At 42.4% G+C, this 18,474-nt stretch overlaps 1 protein-coding gene across 3 annotated transcripts in view; it reads right to left on the reverse strand.

Annotated features, from left to right (window-relative positions):
* The window catches only part of FHIP2B (FHF complex subunit HOOK interacting protein 2B), a 1,026,346-nt gene that overhangs the window by 651,169 nt on the left and 356,703 nt on the right, over positions 1 to 18,474 (reverse strand). For all 3 annotated transcript variants that reach the window (XM_044082952.1, XM_044082953.1, XM_044082954.1), the window contains 2 exons: positions 6,221 to 6,297; positions 4,522 to 4,714 (listed from right to left, as the gene is read on the reverse strand). In XM_044082952.1, the coding sequence (XP_043938887.1) occupies positions 4,522 to 4,714; positions 6,221 to 6,297 (270 nt within the window). The remainder of the gene's footprint in view (positions 1 to 4,521; positions 4,715 to 6,220; positions 6,298 to 18,474) is intronic.

Genomic DNA, 18,474 nt, shown 5'->3' on the forward strand with positions numbered 1-18,474 from the left:
ATAGCACAGGCGTGTATCTTTATGGAAGAGAAAGAGAGACCCTTATGTAAGAGGTCTGACAGGTAAAGTAAAATCTGAGGAATGTTAGGAATAAGAGGATCAGAATCCTGAGCCTGCATCCAGGAACAAAATCTTTTCCATTTTCCTGCATAAGATTTTCTAGTGCTAGGACGTCTGGCTTCTAAAATGACATCCATAACCTGCTTGGGTAGGAGAGAATGAATCAAAGATCCTGGATTAACCAGGCCGCCAGGCTGAGAGTTTTGACATGGGAGTGTAGAATCTGACCCTGGTGTTGGGACAGAAGGTTCGGAATCTGTGGTAAAACCCAGGGTGGCTCTAGACAAAGGTTTCTCAGTGTTGGGTACCAAAACTGTCGAGGCCAATTTGGGGCCAGCAAGATTATCATCTTGGGCTTGTCCTGCTTGATCTTTAGTAATACCCGTGGAAGAAGAGGAAGAGGCTGAAAGGCATATCCTGAGAGGTTTCTCCAACTGAATGACAGAGCATCCACTTTCCAAGCTTGATTGTGGAAAGTCCTGGTGCAAAAAATTTGTAGTTGATGATTGAGGTGGGATGCAAAGAGGTCTATGTGAGGACATCCCCAGACTGCTGTAATCATCTTGAATATTTCGGAGTCCAACATCCATTCATGTGGATCCGAAAGGTTTCTGCTCAGGCTGTCTGCCAGGAAGTTTTGCTTCCCTGGTAGAAACTGTGCTTGAAGGTCCAGATTGCAAGCTAGGGCTGTGTTCCAAAGATCCATGGCTAGTCTGCAAAGGGGGTAGGAATGAGATCCCCCTTGCCTGTTTATGTACCACATAACTGTGGTGTTGTCTGTCCGTATCAGTAGTTGTCCTGGTTGTAGAAGATTCCTGAAGGCCAATAGAGCTTTCTGAATGGCTAACATTTCCTTTAAATTGATATGCAGGTGCTTCTGATCCTTTGTCCAAAGGCCCTGAAGACAGTTGCCCCGAAAATGGGCTCCCCATGCATAATCTGAGGCGTCCGTGGTCAGAATCTGAGTGGCAGGAGGCAGACAGAAGGGTTTTCCTTTGTTTAGAGTACATGCCTTGGACCACCAAAGGAGTTCCTTTTGAAGACAAGGCAGGACGGAGATCAGTATGTCTAGACTGCGACAATGCTGAGACCATACACTTTTTAGGTACCACTGTATTTTCCTCATATGTAGTCTTGCATATGGTACGAGAAGGATGCAGGAGGCCATGTAACCCAGAGCCTGCAGGAATCTCCTTGCAGATAGCTGAGTTGTAGTTGCCAAGGTTTTGAAAGTTGAAGCCAGCTGTAACTGTTTTTCGTATGTCAGAAATGCCATCTGGGTTGTTGTGTTTAAAGAAGCGCCCAGAAAAATTATCTGTTGTGAGGGTGTCAAATTTGACTTTTTTATGTTTACAGTGAATCCCAGGAACTTGAGAAGATTCTGAACAAACTGTAGATGCTGGAGTAAGACATCCTTGCTGTCTGCCTGAATAAGACAGTCGTCCAGATAAGGGTAAATTTGAATTCCCTTGAGTCTGCAATAAGCTACTACTGGAGCCAGGCACTTGGTAAAGACCCTGGGCAAGTAGAAAATCCAAAGGGCAGCGCAGAGAATTGGTAGTGCCTCGATCCTGCCTTGAACCTGAGGTATTTTCTGTGTTCCTGTCTGATGGGAATGTGTAAATATGCTTCTTTTAAATCCAAAGTTACCATCCATGCATTTTTGGTCAGCATTGGTAGTAGCTGCTGTAGAGTAAGCATCTTGAATTTTGGTATCTCTAGAAAAGTGTTCAAGACTGACAGATCCAGAATGGGTCTCCATGAATTTTGCTTCCTGGGGACTAGAAAGAGCCTTGAGTAAAAACCTTGTCCCATCTCTGAAAGTGGAACTAGTTCTATGGCTTTCATAGCCAAGAGAGCTTCCACCTGGTTTAATGCCTCTGACCATTGATGTTTTGGAAGATCTGGCTATCCGCTTGGCCTTGGTGGGGTATGAAAATGGAATTTGTAACCTCTTGAAACCACATCCAGAACCCACTTGTCTTGGGTTATATGAGTCCAATTTAGATGAAAAAGAGAAAGTTTTCCTCCGAGAGGGGCTTCCAGGCAAGAAGTTCCTGCAGCCCAACAGAGGGAGTCATTGAGTCTGTTTTCTAAGAGCTTGCGACCTGTCTTCTCCTCCCCTAGGGGTGGAAGCAGTCCACTGTCTTGGTCTATAAGAGGCTTGCGTTTGAGGCCTACCTCGGGGGCGTCTATATCTACCCCTCTGAGGCCTGTCTGAATTGGGAAAGGACCAAATTTTTGTAGGCCAATTCCTACTAAATCTGGGTGGCTGTACTTGTAAGAAATCTTTAACTGTTTGCATGGACTTTGCCTTGTCCTCCATCTTTTTAATGACGTCTTCAGCTTTAGATCCAAATAAAACATTATGCTGAACAGGAGCATCCAATAATTTAGCCTTTACCTGATCTGGCAAATTTTGTTCCTTTAACCATGCATGCCTTCTAATTACTGTGCCAGAGGCAGCAGCCCTACAAGAAGCCTCCAAGGCATCAAATCCACAGTGTAAACCATGCTTCCCAACTTGTTCAGTGGCATGCAATAAGTCATGTAGTTCCTTATCTGCACAGGCGGAAATGGAAGTTAGCTTTTGCTTTAAAACAGACAGGAGAAATTGCTGGTATTTCAGCATATGAAACTGACAGTTTAAAGCCCTAATAGATAAAGTAGCAGAAGTGTACACTTTTTTGCCCCATCTTTCTAAAGATCTGGAATCCTTCTCAGTGGGAATGGGGTTTTTAGCAGAAGCGGCCTTAACGCCCTTAGGACCCTGAGAAATGGTTTCAGGGTCAGCAGTAGGGTTCTTGAATAAAAACTGGTGGGAATCAGGAACCCTATAGTATCTGTCTGGCTTAACAGGAGCTGGAGGAAAAGAGTCAGGAGTTAAGTTAGCCTCCGAAAAGCATCATCCACAATATCCAAAATAGGAGGAATAGCCAGGGGCCTATGTTGGGGAAGAAGAAGAAAATCCCTTAGTCTTTTCTTAGATTCCGAGTACTCCTGTCCTTCCCAGTGGAAATGTTCCCTCATTTCATGCAAAGTTTCCCCAAAAGAGAAATCCTCAGGGGGAGAAGCTGAAGGAATGGATTCCTCAGCATCAGAATCCTCATAAGGAGGGAAAGAATATTCCTGGTCAGAAGAAGAAACAGAAGAAACAGAAGCCTGATCAGAGGAGTCATAATAAACTTCCTGCCTTGGCCTTTTATCTGGAGGGGGATGTGAACCCCTAATCATAGTAAGTAAGTCCTCCGCCATTTTAAGTAACTGTTTCTAAGACTTGGGAGCCGGATCAGAAGAGGCCTGGGTTGCAGTCTTTGATTTGGAAGGAGTCTTTGCCTTTGTCTTTGGCTTTGCCTTTATAAGAAGCTGAGTAGGCCTGAAAACCCCTTCGGAAGCCGGTACCTGCACAGCGGCTCCGGACCCATCCGAAGGAGCATTGTCCGAAGGTCCAACTGAAATATTCAAAGGCCTAGTTGGCTCCTCGTGGGAGTCCGTTTTGGCTATTGGTTCCGAAATGGCCGAAAGGGGCTGCAAAAGCGCCTCACTGACGACGCCCAAACCTGAAGCTGGCTCCGCTTGTGCGATATCGTCTGATTTGGACCTCGGAGGCCTGTCTTTTGTCCTTGCGTCGTTTGTGAACTCCGGTAGCCGGAACCGTATCCGACGACATTTTGTAATTAAAACGCCTACCGAAGTAATGAAAAGCAAAATCGTACCTTCGTTTAATAGTACGTTGATTGAATCTAGCACAAAACCGACAACTAGCTACGTCGTGGTCAGGGCCTAAGCAAGGAATACAGTAAGAATGAAAATCCTCATGAGGTATTTGCTTCCCACATGAAATACAATTATTAACTTTTTCTGACATCTGACGGAGCAAGAAAAAAGTTTCCCCAATGGGGTACTTAGCTTTGAGTAGGAGAAGAAAGTCTTCGAACTGAAGTTTGATTAGAAAAAATTGTCAGGAGTCAGCTGACCGGCACTTGCGAACTGCTATCACCGCACGGCAAGAAAGACTGGAGAACATGGCGTCGGCTGTCAGCTTTGTACTCCTGGCGCTCTGACGTCAGGGAGCATGGCTGAACAGCCGACGCCGGACCCAGACTTTGGGATTCTGGCCGACCGAGGACTGCCTGCCGGCAGGGGAGAACCCTACAGTCATGACTGCAACAGTGAAACACGATGAACATCAGTGTTCTAATCTTTTTTTCAATTCAATATGAAACCAGTGATCAACATTACAGAATACATCCCTCAAATATTGTATATATAAATCTATACAAAATATAACATATCTTGAGATAGCTAACTTTGGCTTGTTAGTAGTACAATAAAGAGGTGTACCAAAATAACAATCGATAACTCAGAATTAAAGGTTGACAGACGGTAACATATATATCAAGCAACAGGGAAAGGATGGAAATTCCAGACAGCCACTGTTTCAGGACTTGTGTAACTCACCTCATCAGATAAGTGGTCACAGTTTTCAATGAGCTGGTAACACAAAAGATGGTTGTTCAGATCCAGGGGGACTTCAGGCACCCTTTGCTTCCCCAACAGAAAGAAAACCAATTCTTCTAGTAAAGCTTCAGATGTTGTTTGTTGTAACAATGTGGTTAACAAAACTGTAGTACTCAGGATTCCAAGTTCAGAACTAATGGAGAGACAGACAGAAAGGGTGTCAAAAATGTCTTTCTAGTCCTTCATTCATTAAAATAATGGAAATAATGTAATCATTGATGTGAATTCCTCATAACACACCACTAATTCTTATAATTAAAGAATTCAACCAAAGTTCAAACACAACTGTGCGACTCATGCTGGGGTATTAGTACAGAACAATGAAGCAACAAAACATAATAGTAACATTCAGTAGACATACAGTATGTATACTTGGCTTCACTAACTTGAGGTAAAGTAAATCGGTTTCCTAACGATGCTTTTGTTGCTACAGACACCAGCAACAAGGAGAACACATCTCTCCATAATTTTTACACACTTTCTTAATGGCAATCAAGTAGCCTACTGGGTCTGTCCTTTAACTTGACCCAACATTAGCATTCCCTTCCTTCCATTCCTTCATTCTCAACATTTCTCTATCTCTCCCATGCCCTACTGCATGCCTCCATGGATTACTTCTCTACCACCCATTCTACTAGAGTACTCCATAGGTCTACACCCTCTCTGTTAAAAATCACTTTTACAGACCTAGGAAACAGCTGGTTCTCACAATCCGCTGTGTGTGATCCTTCCCCACCATTTGTCTTCCCTGCGTACTGTTACCCATTCAAATCTCCCTGACATGACCCAGTGCACATTTATCACCCCCTACCTTCTCTGTTCTGAAATGTATTGAAAAGAGCTTTGGGACCTCTAGCCTATGGTCATACACTTTCCCCTCCATCCTATGTTCACAGACACAACTCTGGACTCTGCACAGCAGCCTAGTGTCCTTCTTGTCATATGGCTTCCTGAACTGAACACAGTACTCATGGCGTGGCCTACCACAGCTCAGTACACAGGAAGCATTACATGGACATGCACTGCAGTCATGGCCAGCCCAATAGCATGGTCTGGTGGTTGCATATAAGCGTGTGTGTGTGTGTGTGTGTGTGTGTGTGTGTGTGTGTGTGTGTGTGTGTGTGTGTGTGTGTGTGTGTGTGTGAGAGAGAGAGAGAGAGAGAGAGAGAGAAAGATGGAGAAAGAGATTGTGGGTATTTAATATACTGTTAGACAAGGCCCTGTACAGAACACTGCTATGGTGCCATGTACAAACAAGGTAGATATATCCTTATGAAACAACAAAATCTTTCTTGTCATTCTACGGGTACCCACAGATCTGCTGGCATTATTCAGAAAGACAAACCTGTTGCAAAATAAAAGCAGGCACTCTGGAAGGACATGTGAAGGCAAGGAGCCATCACCAGGAATACTAGACGGGTGGATCAAAAAGGGAACTATTCTTCATGTACCGGTTAGCCTGTCAAATATAAGTGTATGGCTGAGAGCAGAGAATAGAAGGAATGTCTCAGTCTTATTATTAGTGATTTTTCCAAACGGAAGGAAGCTATCTCATAAAGCATACTACACAATCAAAAGCTATCAGATGAATCATACAAAGTGTCTATAAATTACATAGATAAAAATGTTAAAGACTTACACCTGCAAAAGCTGCGGTTGTAGAATGCCAATAAACAGCACTTTGTGAATGGCTGCTGCAACAGGGCCTGCAATCACCTACTTAAAAACAAAAACAGAACACAAACAAAAGAAAAAAGGTTAGCTGTCCAAGCAGAGCTATTTCTCACCAACATATCATGCAGTTTTTTTTTTACATGAATTCTTCCCCAGACAAAACACAAAAACTAAAACAGTTTAAAACTAGTGTTTGACATCCATATGTGCTGAGTGTAATTTCCAATAAAAAAAATTGGTCTTGTCACAGTTTTTGATCAAGTGGCATTTTGCACCATTCAGCACCCATTCCAAGCAAGTGGTTTTGTTTCTCTACTTGGTATCTGCTGTACAACAGTTTATCACGTCGAGCAGTACTTCCATGCAAGAAGTGGTTCCTTATCATGGCGGCTAACAAAACTAGCCTAATGGTGCAGAGATATCGACACTGAAGGATATGAATTGATTTATTCTTAGAATGTACTCCTTAAATGAAAAACAGACCATGTACCACAGAGACAAACTATGGAAGCTTTACCAAAACAATAAACTGGCCAATACCTTGCTCCAATATAAACAGCTCCGCAACCATGCAAAACGACTAATCACCAAAGACAAAAAATACTACAATATCAAACTTCAGTCCAATAACAATAAAACCCCCCAAAAATTCTGGAACTCAAACTCACTTCTCAATCCAGGCTCCAAAAATAAACTCATGTCCTGACTCAAGTAAATCTGACCTCGAACTAGCCTCTGAATTTAACTCATTTTTCATAGACACTATTACTACCCTCACCAAGACATTTCCCGATAATAACCCAACTGCTCTACACTCTCCCCCCTTCTAACTCACCTCATCTGTTTGAACTCAAACCCATCTTCACTAACTTTATAAAAAAAACTTTTGTCCAAACTTAAACCTTGCTCTAATGCTCCCGACAATATTCCCTCTTCCTTCCTAAAATGAGCTGCTGATGGCATTGCTCTCCCAATCAGCATCATCAACCTATCCATAAAAGAATCATATGTCCCCAAACTCTAGCGTTCAGCTTATATTCTTCCTCTTCATAAAGGAGGCAAAAATACCAGCATCTCAAACTTTCACCCCATTGCTTTGCTCTCACCAATCTCCAAAATCCTAGAAAAATGCATCCACCTCCAACTTATGCCTTTTCTGACCCAAAACAATCTTCTCACTCCTACCTAGCATGGCTTCCGTCCAGGCCATAGCACAATAACCGCTCTACTCTCTTTCCTAGAAACTGTCAATCAAGCCCGAGATTCAGGCCACTTAGTTTCTATTGTTTTACTCGATCTGTCTAAAGCCTTTGATACTGTTTCCCACAAGCACCTTCTTTGTCATCTCTCAAACCTTAAATCTCTCACATAATGCTTTATCCTGGTTCTCCAGCTATCTATCAGACAGATCACAGGCAGTCAAATGGAAGAACTCCATCTCTTCCTTCCTACCTACCCCAACTGGCTTACCACAGGGATCCATCCTTGGGCCAATGCTTTTTAACATCTTCATCAATAACTTTCACACTGCTATTCCTGATGCTAAAATCATTCAATATGCAGACGATTCAACCTTAGTCTGCTCTGCCTCAAACCTCTCTGAATTGCTGACTAAAACCCAAACTGCCTTCTCAACAAATGAAAACTGGATGCGCCAAAATCACCTCTCTCTCGATGCAAATAAATCAAAGATTCTATTATTCCCTCTCACAAAGACCCTCTACTACGAAAAAAACAACTTCAAAGTCTACAGTCAAACCAACTCACTTACAGAAGTAGTCCCCTCTGCCAAACTACTTGGCATTACTGTAGATGAACACCTCAAATTTGATTCTGATATTCAGCAAAATATTAAGAAAACCCACCAAAAGCTAGGTATGCTGTATAGGAGTAATCGCTTTCTCTCCAACTCTACCAGGCAAACTCTGGCCTCGACTTACCTTTTTCCTTTCTTATTATACAGAGCCCCTCTCCTAACCAACCTGTCCTCCTCTATCACCTCTAAATTAGAAAACTGCTACAACAAAATCTCTAAATTTGCCTCTAAATCTAAAAATACCACCCATCACTGCCTAACCCTACAATCCCTGAATTGGCTTGAACTCCCAAACTACCTAGACTATCTCCAACTCACTACTGCACATAGACTCATACCTCACCCAACAGAATGTCCCGCTCTAACTAATATCCTTCCCCCTTATACACCCAACAGAGCTCTCAGATCTGAAAATCAGAACTTAATTACTATCCATAAACCTAAACATCCTGCTGGCCAACTTCTCCTATCTTTCTCACTAGACAAAAAATGGAATTCCCTTCCCTCCACATTAAGAACCATACCAAATTCAGAAAACTTCAAAACCCAACTATTCAAACACCTGTTCACTAAATGGAAATGTACCTGCCTTCACCCAACCTAATCCAAGGGGATTCTCGCTCTGGTTCCCAAGCTCTACAACTCATATTTATCTTCCTATGAGCCTATCTAAGCTCTCAACAATTTCTATAGCTTCTCTCTAAGCTCTCAACAACTCCTACAGCTACCGTCACACAGCCCAACCTTGTAAATATTGCAAATAGCATTCTACTGTTGATGTGTGTATGTAAAGCGTATTTACATTTTCTTAAAAGGTTTGTATGTAAACTGTTTCCACACCTAACCCATATCTGTTTTCCTCAAATTAAACTGTATGATCCCTACCTTCAAGCTTAATGAATTTGTTAACTAAGCATGATATTGAATGCATTTATAAGTAACTATTCTACATAATATCTTTAATATTAACTATCAGTTGTATCTAAATAGTATAACGCATCTTAGAGCTTTTCTCCCTGGGCCTCCACTGAAAATGGGTCAATTCGGCCCAGTGGACTTCCCCGGTAATCAAATTGCAAATAAATAAATAATATAGCAACAGGTAGTCCATTAGACTCTATTGGTGCATAAAGTCAAGCACATATTCACATAATGTAGTCATAATGAAAAAATGAGTGATCTATTAATTTAGACGTTAAACTTTTTCAATAATACTTAAGCCTAAGCTGAACAAAACTGCAGCCGGTCTACACCTTTGGCTTAGAAATGGGCATGCAAATATGCATAAGCAGAACAAGATGAACAAATGTTAGAATTTAATTCTGTGCAACAGTTAAACAGGGCATGTAATCTATTTTATTTATTTATTTTTTATTTAACATTTGTTTACCAGGAAAGTCTGACTGGACACAGGTCCTTTTTCAGTGGAGGCCTGGGGAGAACAGCTCCATGAATAACAGTAAATTTCACTTTTTTTATTTATTTAAACATTTGTTGAAATTTAGACTGAATTACATTGACTTGTATAAAGTAAGTTAAGCAATCTATGTATACTATACACATACGTACAGTAGTGTTTATTTGTAGTGTCCAAACCAAAACCTATTACAAAGGCACTGCAGTTCTAGCCAGTATAAATACACACTGAAGATGGGTTATAGTATTGTCTCTATCTGGCATCCCTGAACCAAGTGCATCTGTATTCAGTTTTTAGATAAAAATTCGTTTCTTCGTCAGAGCCAAAGTACAGACTAGTTGCCAGTAGGGGCTGTAACTCAAGTTATCCGACTAAATTAGGAAGATGGGAATGTTGTATAATATTGACATGTCAAGTACAAGCAATGACATAAAAAAGATTTCTAAGTATACCACTAACAGATTAATATTACCAAGAACCAGGTACAATTCATACAAGCCCAATCGTAGGGCAATTGCGCCTATTTGACCCAGTAGAGTCCCACTCCCTCAGGGGGGGCCGGCACTAGGCTATGACAGAGTCGTTTCAAAGCCCAGAGATTTGCCTGAGAGACACCACAGCAAAGTGCAAGGCATCTTCCTATTCGCAGTTAATATTCTTGTTAGTGGAGAGGACAATGTCTCCCCAGTGTGTCCTGCACTAGCTATAGCAATTAATATTCTTCTTAGTGGAGAGGACAATGTCTCCCCAGTGTGTCCTGCACCTGCTACAGCAGTTAATATTCTTGTTAGTGGAGAGAACAATGTCTCCCCAGTGTGTCCTGCACTAGTTATAGTAGTTAATATTTTTGTTAGTGGAGAGGACAATGTCTCCCCAGTGGGTCCTGCACTAGCTATAGCAGTTAATATTTTTGTTAGTGGAGAGGACAATGTCTCCCCAGTGTGTCCTGCACTAGCTACAGCAGTTAATATTCTTGTTAGTGGGGAGGACAATGTCTCCCCAGTGTGTCCTGCACTAGCTATAGCAGTTAATATTCTTGTTAGTGGAGAGGACAATGTCTCCCCAGTGTGTCCTGCACTAGCTATAGCAGTTAATATTCTTGTTAGTGGAGAGGACAATGTCTCCCCAGTGTGTCCTGCACTAGCTACAGCAGTTAATATTCTTGTTAGTGGAGAGGACAATGTCTCCCCAGTGTGTCCTGCACTAGCTACAGCAGTTAATATTCTTGTTAGTGGAGAGGACAATGTCTCCCCAGTGTGTCCTGCACTAGCTACAGCAGTTAATATTCTTGTTAGTGGAGAGGACAATGTCTCCCCAGTGTGTCCTGCACTAGCTATAGTAGTTAATATTTTTGTTAGTGCAGAGGACAATGTCTCCCCAGTGTGTCCTGCACTAGCTACAGCAGTTAATATTCTTGTTAGTGGAGAGGACAATGTCTCCCCAGTGTGTCCTGCACTAGCTACAGTAGTTAATATTCTTGTTAGTGGAGAGGACAATGTCTCCCCAGTGTGTCCTGCACTAGCTACAGCAGTTAATATTCTTGTTACTGGAGAGGACAATGTCTCCCCAGTGTGTCCTGCACTAGCTATAATAGTTAATATTCTTGTTAGTGGAGAGGACAATGTCTCTCCAGTGTGTCCTGCACTAGCTATAGTAGTTAATATTCTTGTTAGTGGAGAGGACAATGTCTCCCCAGTATGTCCTGCACTAGCTATAATAGTTAATATTCTTGTTAGTGGAGAGGACAATGTCTCCCCAGTGTGTCCTGCACTAGCTATAGCAGTTAATATTCTTGTTAGTGGAGAGTGCACTAGTGCTAGTCCAGTATTATTAGGAACTGCAGCTACATGCCTCTTGTATGATTTCAGTGTGTCCTGCTCCCATTGTCAGTTGCTGTTTCATAGTGCTCAGAGTTTTCAACCCAGAACAGTTTGATTAACCATTTGGTTTTGTGCAATACTCCACTTACTGTCTTGGAATATACTAGAACTAGGCTTAATCTGAAGACTGAATGAGGCCCTGTTTTTTTTTTTTTTTACTTCCCTTGCTGACATGGGGTTTATTATTGGATCATGGTTGCTAATAGTTATAAGAAATGATTGTGGAACAATAAACACAGTAACATAACAATAAAAATAACAATAATAGTAGTAATAATAATAACAACAACAATAGATACTATATTAGGAAGTAACTTAATGATGACAAAGACTTGTGACACAGTGTTACCAATTCAATGGTATGGCAAAGAAATGCTTCCTGCAGTCACAGATAGGAACAAAGTAATCCTAGAGATGTAAAGTAAGAGGTTGGTGTACTGGATGGAGAGAGGCAGAGACACGTAGAAAAAATATTTATTTGGCTGAAAGTGGGAAAAAACAAACATAAACAGTACTGCTGGGATATGACAGGTTCAAATTTGCATATAAAATAGGGGGACAAGCAGAAACTTAAAGCTAGAAAATGTTTGGCCTGGACTGGGGAAGGTTTTTTTGGGGGTAGTGCATTAAAGAAAGCTTAAACAGTGTGCATATTGTATGCTCCCCTTACATAGTACAGTTTTGTACCTACCATAAATGTAGATGTTCGAAGATCCACATTGCTGCAGTCCTTACATATGGGTAGTCCGCTGTCCTCGGTCGGCCCGAATACCAAAGTATTAGGCTGACGTCGGTCAAGGCGCTTAAAACTGACATCAGGACGTCAGGGTACAAAAGCGCATGACCGACGTCATTTCCTCAGTCTTTTCTTGCCCCAGATGTCAGAAGGCCCTAACAAGAAAGGCCAAAGCCAAAAACCAGCAAAAACTAACCATATTTACAATATGTACAACACAAACCACACCACCACCTTCAACAACAGAGGGGAAGGAGGGAGGGTAAATTGGACTGCAGCAATGTGGATCTTCGAACATCTACATTTATGGTAGGTACAAAACTGTACTATGTTCTTCATCTCACATTGCTGCAGTCCTTACATATGGGTAGAATCCCAAAGCAGAGGTAAGGGAGGATGGCAAAACTATAAAGCATTAGGAGCTGCCAAAATGCCCTGTAAAATAGCAGTGGCAAATCCAGCCCTAGATTTAGAGTAAAGTGGAAGATGGTAATGCTTAGAGAAAGTATGCACTGAACTCCAAGTAGCTGCTTCCAAAATATCTTTCGTAGCCACCCCCCTTAAAAAAGCTGTAGAAGTGGCAGTAGCCCTAGTGGAATGAGGCCTAATCCCAGCTGGAATCTCCTTACCATGATGGGAATAACAGAAAGCAATACAAAAACCAATCCACTTAGAAATAGTTTGTTTTGAAACAGGTTTGCCCTGAGAACCCAAAGCAAAAGAAACAAACAACTGCTGAGACTGCCTGAACCCTTTAGTTCTGCTCAAATAATATCGCAACTGTCTGTGTATATCCAAAGTGTACAAAATCCTTTCCCCTTTATTTTGGGGGTTTGCATAAAAAGTAGGCAAATGAATAGTTTGGTTTAAAGCCACACTAGAAACCACTTTAGGCATAAAAGAAGGGTTAGTACGCAAAGACACCCTATCCTTGTGGAAAATTAAGAAAGGCTCAACTGCCATAAGGGCCTGTAATTCAGAAACCCTTCTCACAGAGGTAATGGCCAACAAAAAAGCAGTCTTCCATGATAAATATTTCAACTCTGCAGAAGCTGCAGGCTCAAAAGGTTGTAGAGTGAGTTTCTCCAACACAAAATTGAGGTCCCAAGCAGGAGTAGGAGCTCTACGTGGGTGTCTTATATTCTTTGCCCCTCTAAGGAATTGCTTAAACAAAGGCTGAGAAAATAATGGTGGGTCACAGTCATAGTGAGCAGAAATTGCTGCAGCATGAACCTTTATAGAGGAGAAGGACAAACCTTTGTCCAATAACTCAGTAAGGTATTGAAGCGCAACACTTAAATTAGGTTTAGAAACATCAAAGTCCTTTGCTGTGCTCCAAAATAAAAATCTCCTCCATTTATCTGCGTAAACTTTCCTTGTACTAGGCCTTCTGGCCTCCAAAATAACATTCAAAACTTGTTGTGGAAGCTGAGACCCTCCAGGGTTTAAAACAGAATATGCCAGGCTGTCAGATGTAGAGAATGAAGTTTGACATTGAGTAAATGACTGTTCTCCTGAGACAGCAGGTGAGGAATCGAAGGCAAAGGCCATGGAGGCTCCCGTACCAGACTTCTCAGTAATGGGTACCAGTGCTGTCGAGGCCAATCTGGAGCTATTAAAATCATGTTTGGCTTGTCCTGTCTGACCTTCAGGAGTACCTTTGGGAGGAGAGGCAGAGGTGGAAAGGCATACACGTGAAGATTGCTCCAATTGAATGAGAGAGCATCCACTTTCCAAGCTGTAGGATGAAACCTTTTTGTGCAAAACTTTGGCAGCTGGTAATTTAGTGGAGAAGCGAACAGATCTATGTCTGGAGTTCCCCATAACACTGTCAATCTCTGAAATACATGAGGATCCAATTTCCACTCGTGGGGATCCATAATTTGTCTGCTCAACACATCTGCTAAGGAGTTCTGTGCTCCTGGCAGAAACCTTGCCTGAAGATTTAGCTGTAAACTGAGAGCAGTCTCCCACAAAATCATTGCTTGCCTGCATAGAGGATAAGAATGTTCCCCCTTGCTTGTTGATGTACCACATGACAGTTGTGTTGTCTGTTTGAATCAACACCTGCCCTGGAAGAAGTAAATCCTTGAAAGCTATCAATGCAAATTGGACTGCTAACATCTCCTTCAAGTTGATATGTAGATGTTGAAGTCTGGCAGGCCACGTGTCTTGTACCCATTTTCCATTTAGATGAGCTCCCCAAGCTTTGTCTGAGGCATCTGTCGTTAAAATCTGACTCGCCTCTGGCTGGGTCACAGAGAGTCCCTTGTTTAGGTGACATTCCTGAGCCCACCACAAAAACTCCTTTTGAATGCAAGGTATTATCTGAATGACAGTGTCCAAATCTTGGCAGTGCTGTGTCCATACATTCTTGAGATACCATTGTAGCTTCCTCATATGCAGTTTGGCATTGGGAAGTACCAGAATACAAGATGCCATGAACCTCAAGGCTTGAAGGACTGTCCTTGCAGTCAGCCTGGACTGACGAGACAATTGGTGGAAGTAAAGAGAAAGATTCTTTTGTTTGTCCGGGGTCAAAAAGGCCATCTGGGATGCTGTATTCAGTCTCACACCCAGAAAGCACATGTCCTGAGAGGGTACTAGACTGGACTTTATTTCGTTCACAGAATACCCCAGGCATCTTAACACTGCCATCACATACTGTAGATGATGAAGAAGTTCGTCCTTTTCTTGAGCCAGAATCAGGCAATCGTCCAAATAAGGATAGATTTGTATTCCTCTTAGCCTGAAGAAAGCTACCACTGGAGCCAGAACCTTCGTGAACACTCTGGGCAGTAGATAAGCCAAAGGTCAATGCAGAGAACTGATAATGTGAAGTCCCAGCCCGAAAACGCAGATACTTCCTGCAACTGGGCCTGATAGGAACATGAAGGTAAGCCTCCTTGAGATCCAGAGTCACCATCCAGTGATCTTTGCCCAGCAGAGGTAAAAGCTGTTGTAACGTCAACATTTTGAACTTGGGAATGTCCAGATATGTGTTGAGGATAGATAAATCCAAAATTGGTCTCCACGTGTTTCCTTTCTTTGGTACTAGAAACAGGCGAGAATAAAATCCTAGGCCCACTTCTGGCAGAGGGACCAGTTGTATGGCCCCTATTTGAAGTAGTAGAGAAATTTGTTTGTGAGCCTCTAGTCTTTGCTGAGGAGGAACGTCCGGCATGCCTTTGAAAGGAGGCAAGGTATGGAAATAAAACTTGTAACCCTGGTGTATGATATCCAATACCCATTTGTCCTGGGTAATCAACATCCAATTTTCCTTGAAGAGTGCTAACCTTCCTCCCAAAGGTGCTGCCAGGCAAGAAGGATCTGGCAGCTGAAAAAGTGGGTCATTGGGCCTGTTTACGAAAGGACTGGCCCCTGCCCTCACCGAAGATTGTGCAGGTGAACTCCTGTTCTAGGCCTGAAAGAACTCTGAGCTCTGCCCCTACCACGTCTAGATCTACCCCTAGACTGAGAATCATAAGAAGGATACGTCCACCCCTTAGCAGGACAATTCCTACTAAACTTCGGAGGCTGAACTTGCAAAAAATCTTTAACAGCCTGCATAGACTTAGCCTTGTCTTCCATTTTCTTCAAGACTGACTCCACAGGTGAACCAAACAACACATCAGACTGCAAAGGAGCATCCAAAATCCTTGTCTTAACATGGTCGGATAAATTCTGATCCTTCAGCCAAGCGTGCCTGCGAAGAACTGAGCCAGTGGCAGCCACCCTAGACGAGGCCTGCACAGCATCAAAACCACACTGTAATGAATGCTTACCCACCTGTTCAGAGACATGCACCAAATCTTGTAATTCTTTACACTCAATGCCTTCCGCCAGAGCATCCACCTTAGACTTCAATTGAGAAAGAAGAAAGTTTTGATATTTCAACATATGAAACTGGCAATTCAAAGCCCTCATAGCTAAGGTAGAAGATGTATAGACCTTTTTTCCCCATCTATCCAAAGCTCTGGCTTCTTTATCTAGAGGAACTGGATTTTTTACAACAGAGGCCTTGTCACACTTAGGTCCCTGACTAATAGTTTCTGGGTCGCCCTAGGACTCTTATAAAGATATTTATGAGCCTCAGGCACCCTGTAATACCTATCCGGTTTAACAGGAGCAGGAGGCAGAGAATCAGGATTAAGTGAAGCCTCTGCAAACACATCTTCCACAACATCCAGAACAGGGGGTATAGCCAAGGGCCTATGCTGGGGTAACAGCAAAAATTCCCTAAGCCTTTTCCGAGAATCAGAGAAGTCCTGACCTTCCCACTTAAAATGTTCCCTCATAGAATGAAGTGTCTCTGAAAAGAAAAATCCTCTGGAGGAGAAGCAGAAGGAGTGGAATCATCTGCATCAGAATCAGAATAAGGAGAGTACTCCTGCAAGTCTTCAGCTGAAGACTCTGAAACATCCGAAGCCTGCTCAAAACTTCCCAACTCTGGCTCCACCCTAGGCCTCTTATCAGGAGGGGGCAAAGAACCTCTAATCAGAGTAATCAAATCTTCTGCCATTTTAAGCATGTGCTTCTTAGGCACAGACCCTGCTGAACTAGGAGTGACACCAACAGAAGCTAAAACTGGCCTGCCTCTGGGAGAAGCCTTGGAAACAGAAGGAGAAGGCCTAACCACCCTAGGAAGGGAGGGGAGTACAGTAACTTGAGAAGCCCCTTCAGCCTGACCTGCCTCCTGAGAGACCACCTCCTGCAAAATCAAAGTCTCCCCCTGAGACTCCAGAGAAGTCTCCATCGGAACCACCGGTTCCACTGAAGCCTCTAAAGAACCGGCGTCCGGAACGGACGACTCATCTTGCCTGGGTTTAACTGCTTTGTCTTTGCGCTTCTTCGCAGAAGCGGGCCGGCGAGAATCCGTCGGCATATTATAATTGCACCAGTGCCCCAAGACCAGCCTAGCACAATCTAACCTTCGCAATAGTGCGTTTATTGAACCTAGCACAAAAGCGACACCCAACAACGTCGTGCTCAGACCCCAAACAAGGAATACACAAAGAATGATAATCCTTATGCGGCATCTGTTTCCCACAAGAAATACAGTTATTCACTTTTTCTGACATCCGTAAAACACTGAGGCAAGAAAACCAAAATATTCCCAACGGGTACTTAGCCAACTTGGATTCGGTCTGAAACTCCGAATTCGAAAAATTTCAGAACGCCGAACGGCACTTGCAACGCTGCTTCTGCATCGGACCATGCGGCAAAAAAGACTGAGGAAATGACGTCGGTCATGCGCTTTTGTACCCTGACGTCCTGCTGTCAGTTTTAAGCGCCTTGACCGACGTCAGCCTAATACTTTGGTATTCGGGCCGACCGAGGACAGCGGACTACCCATATGTAAGGACTGCAGCAATGTGAGATGAAGAACATCCATGTGGATTTCCTTAAATCTTTTTGATTTCCTCCCACCTACCAAATATGATGCGTAGTTACTTCTCTAAATTATTACTGCATGCAATCTTTTCATTTGTCCTTGTGATCTGTAATATTACTGGAAAAGATCTGCATGTATTAATCCACTTATCCAGTTTAACAAATAATTAAACAAACATTCAGCAATACTTTGAATGTGGTACTGCTTCGGCACTGCCATTCGTAAGGAGAGTCTGGAGATCATTACTATCATTACCGTTGGGTGCTCTGTGGAAGTTCAACAGTTTTACGCGTTTTTGTGGAATTACATTGACTGTAACAAGGTATGAGAATTAGCCAGGTATGGAACTTCAGCTATTCAGAGCAAACAGACAAGATGACTAGAAGAAGCCCATGAAGGAAGAAAGAGGTAATATAAGATGAAAATGGATAATGAAGTTCAAATTTTTTCATGTTCTTTTTGCCCCACCCCCAAGTCTTCCCACAACCATTTGTCCAGTACTTCCTGGCATCCTAGAACACTGGGCATGTGAGGTCTAGGGACTGTGATGAGACAGAAGATTTTTACCAGGCTTTTTGTTTGCAAATGAACCCGTTTCTTAAGAGAATGGTATGTTTGGTGCTGACAACAGCACCTCCTGCCAAAGATGCTGGAGCACGTAAAATATTTAACTTAAAAACATTTTTATTTTTTCATTTTAAAGCTTGTTAAACAAAAAAGAACACTAATCAGCTTATACCATCTTCAGACACAACATAGCAGAAAACCACTCAAATATGCAATAAACTTTAATAAACATCAGTGCAACATTGACAATGTAAGATCGAGCATGTAGAGAGGTATTAATCTAGGGTGGTATAGCATAAATCTTAAGTAGATGTGATACAAAAATTCAGTCAGTAAATCAGTAAGAGTACCTGTACACTGTCAAAACCTTATATAGTGTAATAGTATTGAGAAATTTTAAACAGAACA

This window comes from Protopterus annectens, chromosome 9.part0, assembly GCF_019279795.1.
Source record: "Protopterus annectens isolate FY-2018-M chromosome 9.part0, PAN1.0, whole genome shotgun sequence".
NCBI classification, from domain to species: Eukaryota; Metazoa; Chordata; order Ceratodontiformes; family Protopteridae; genus Protopterus; species Protopterus annectens.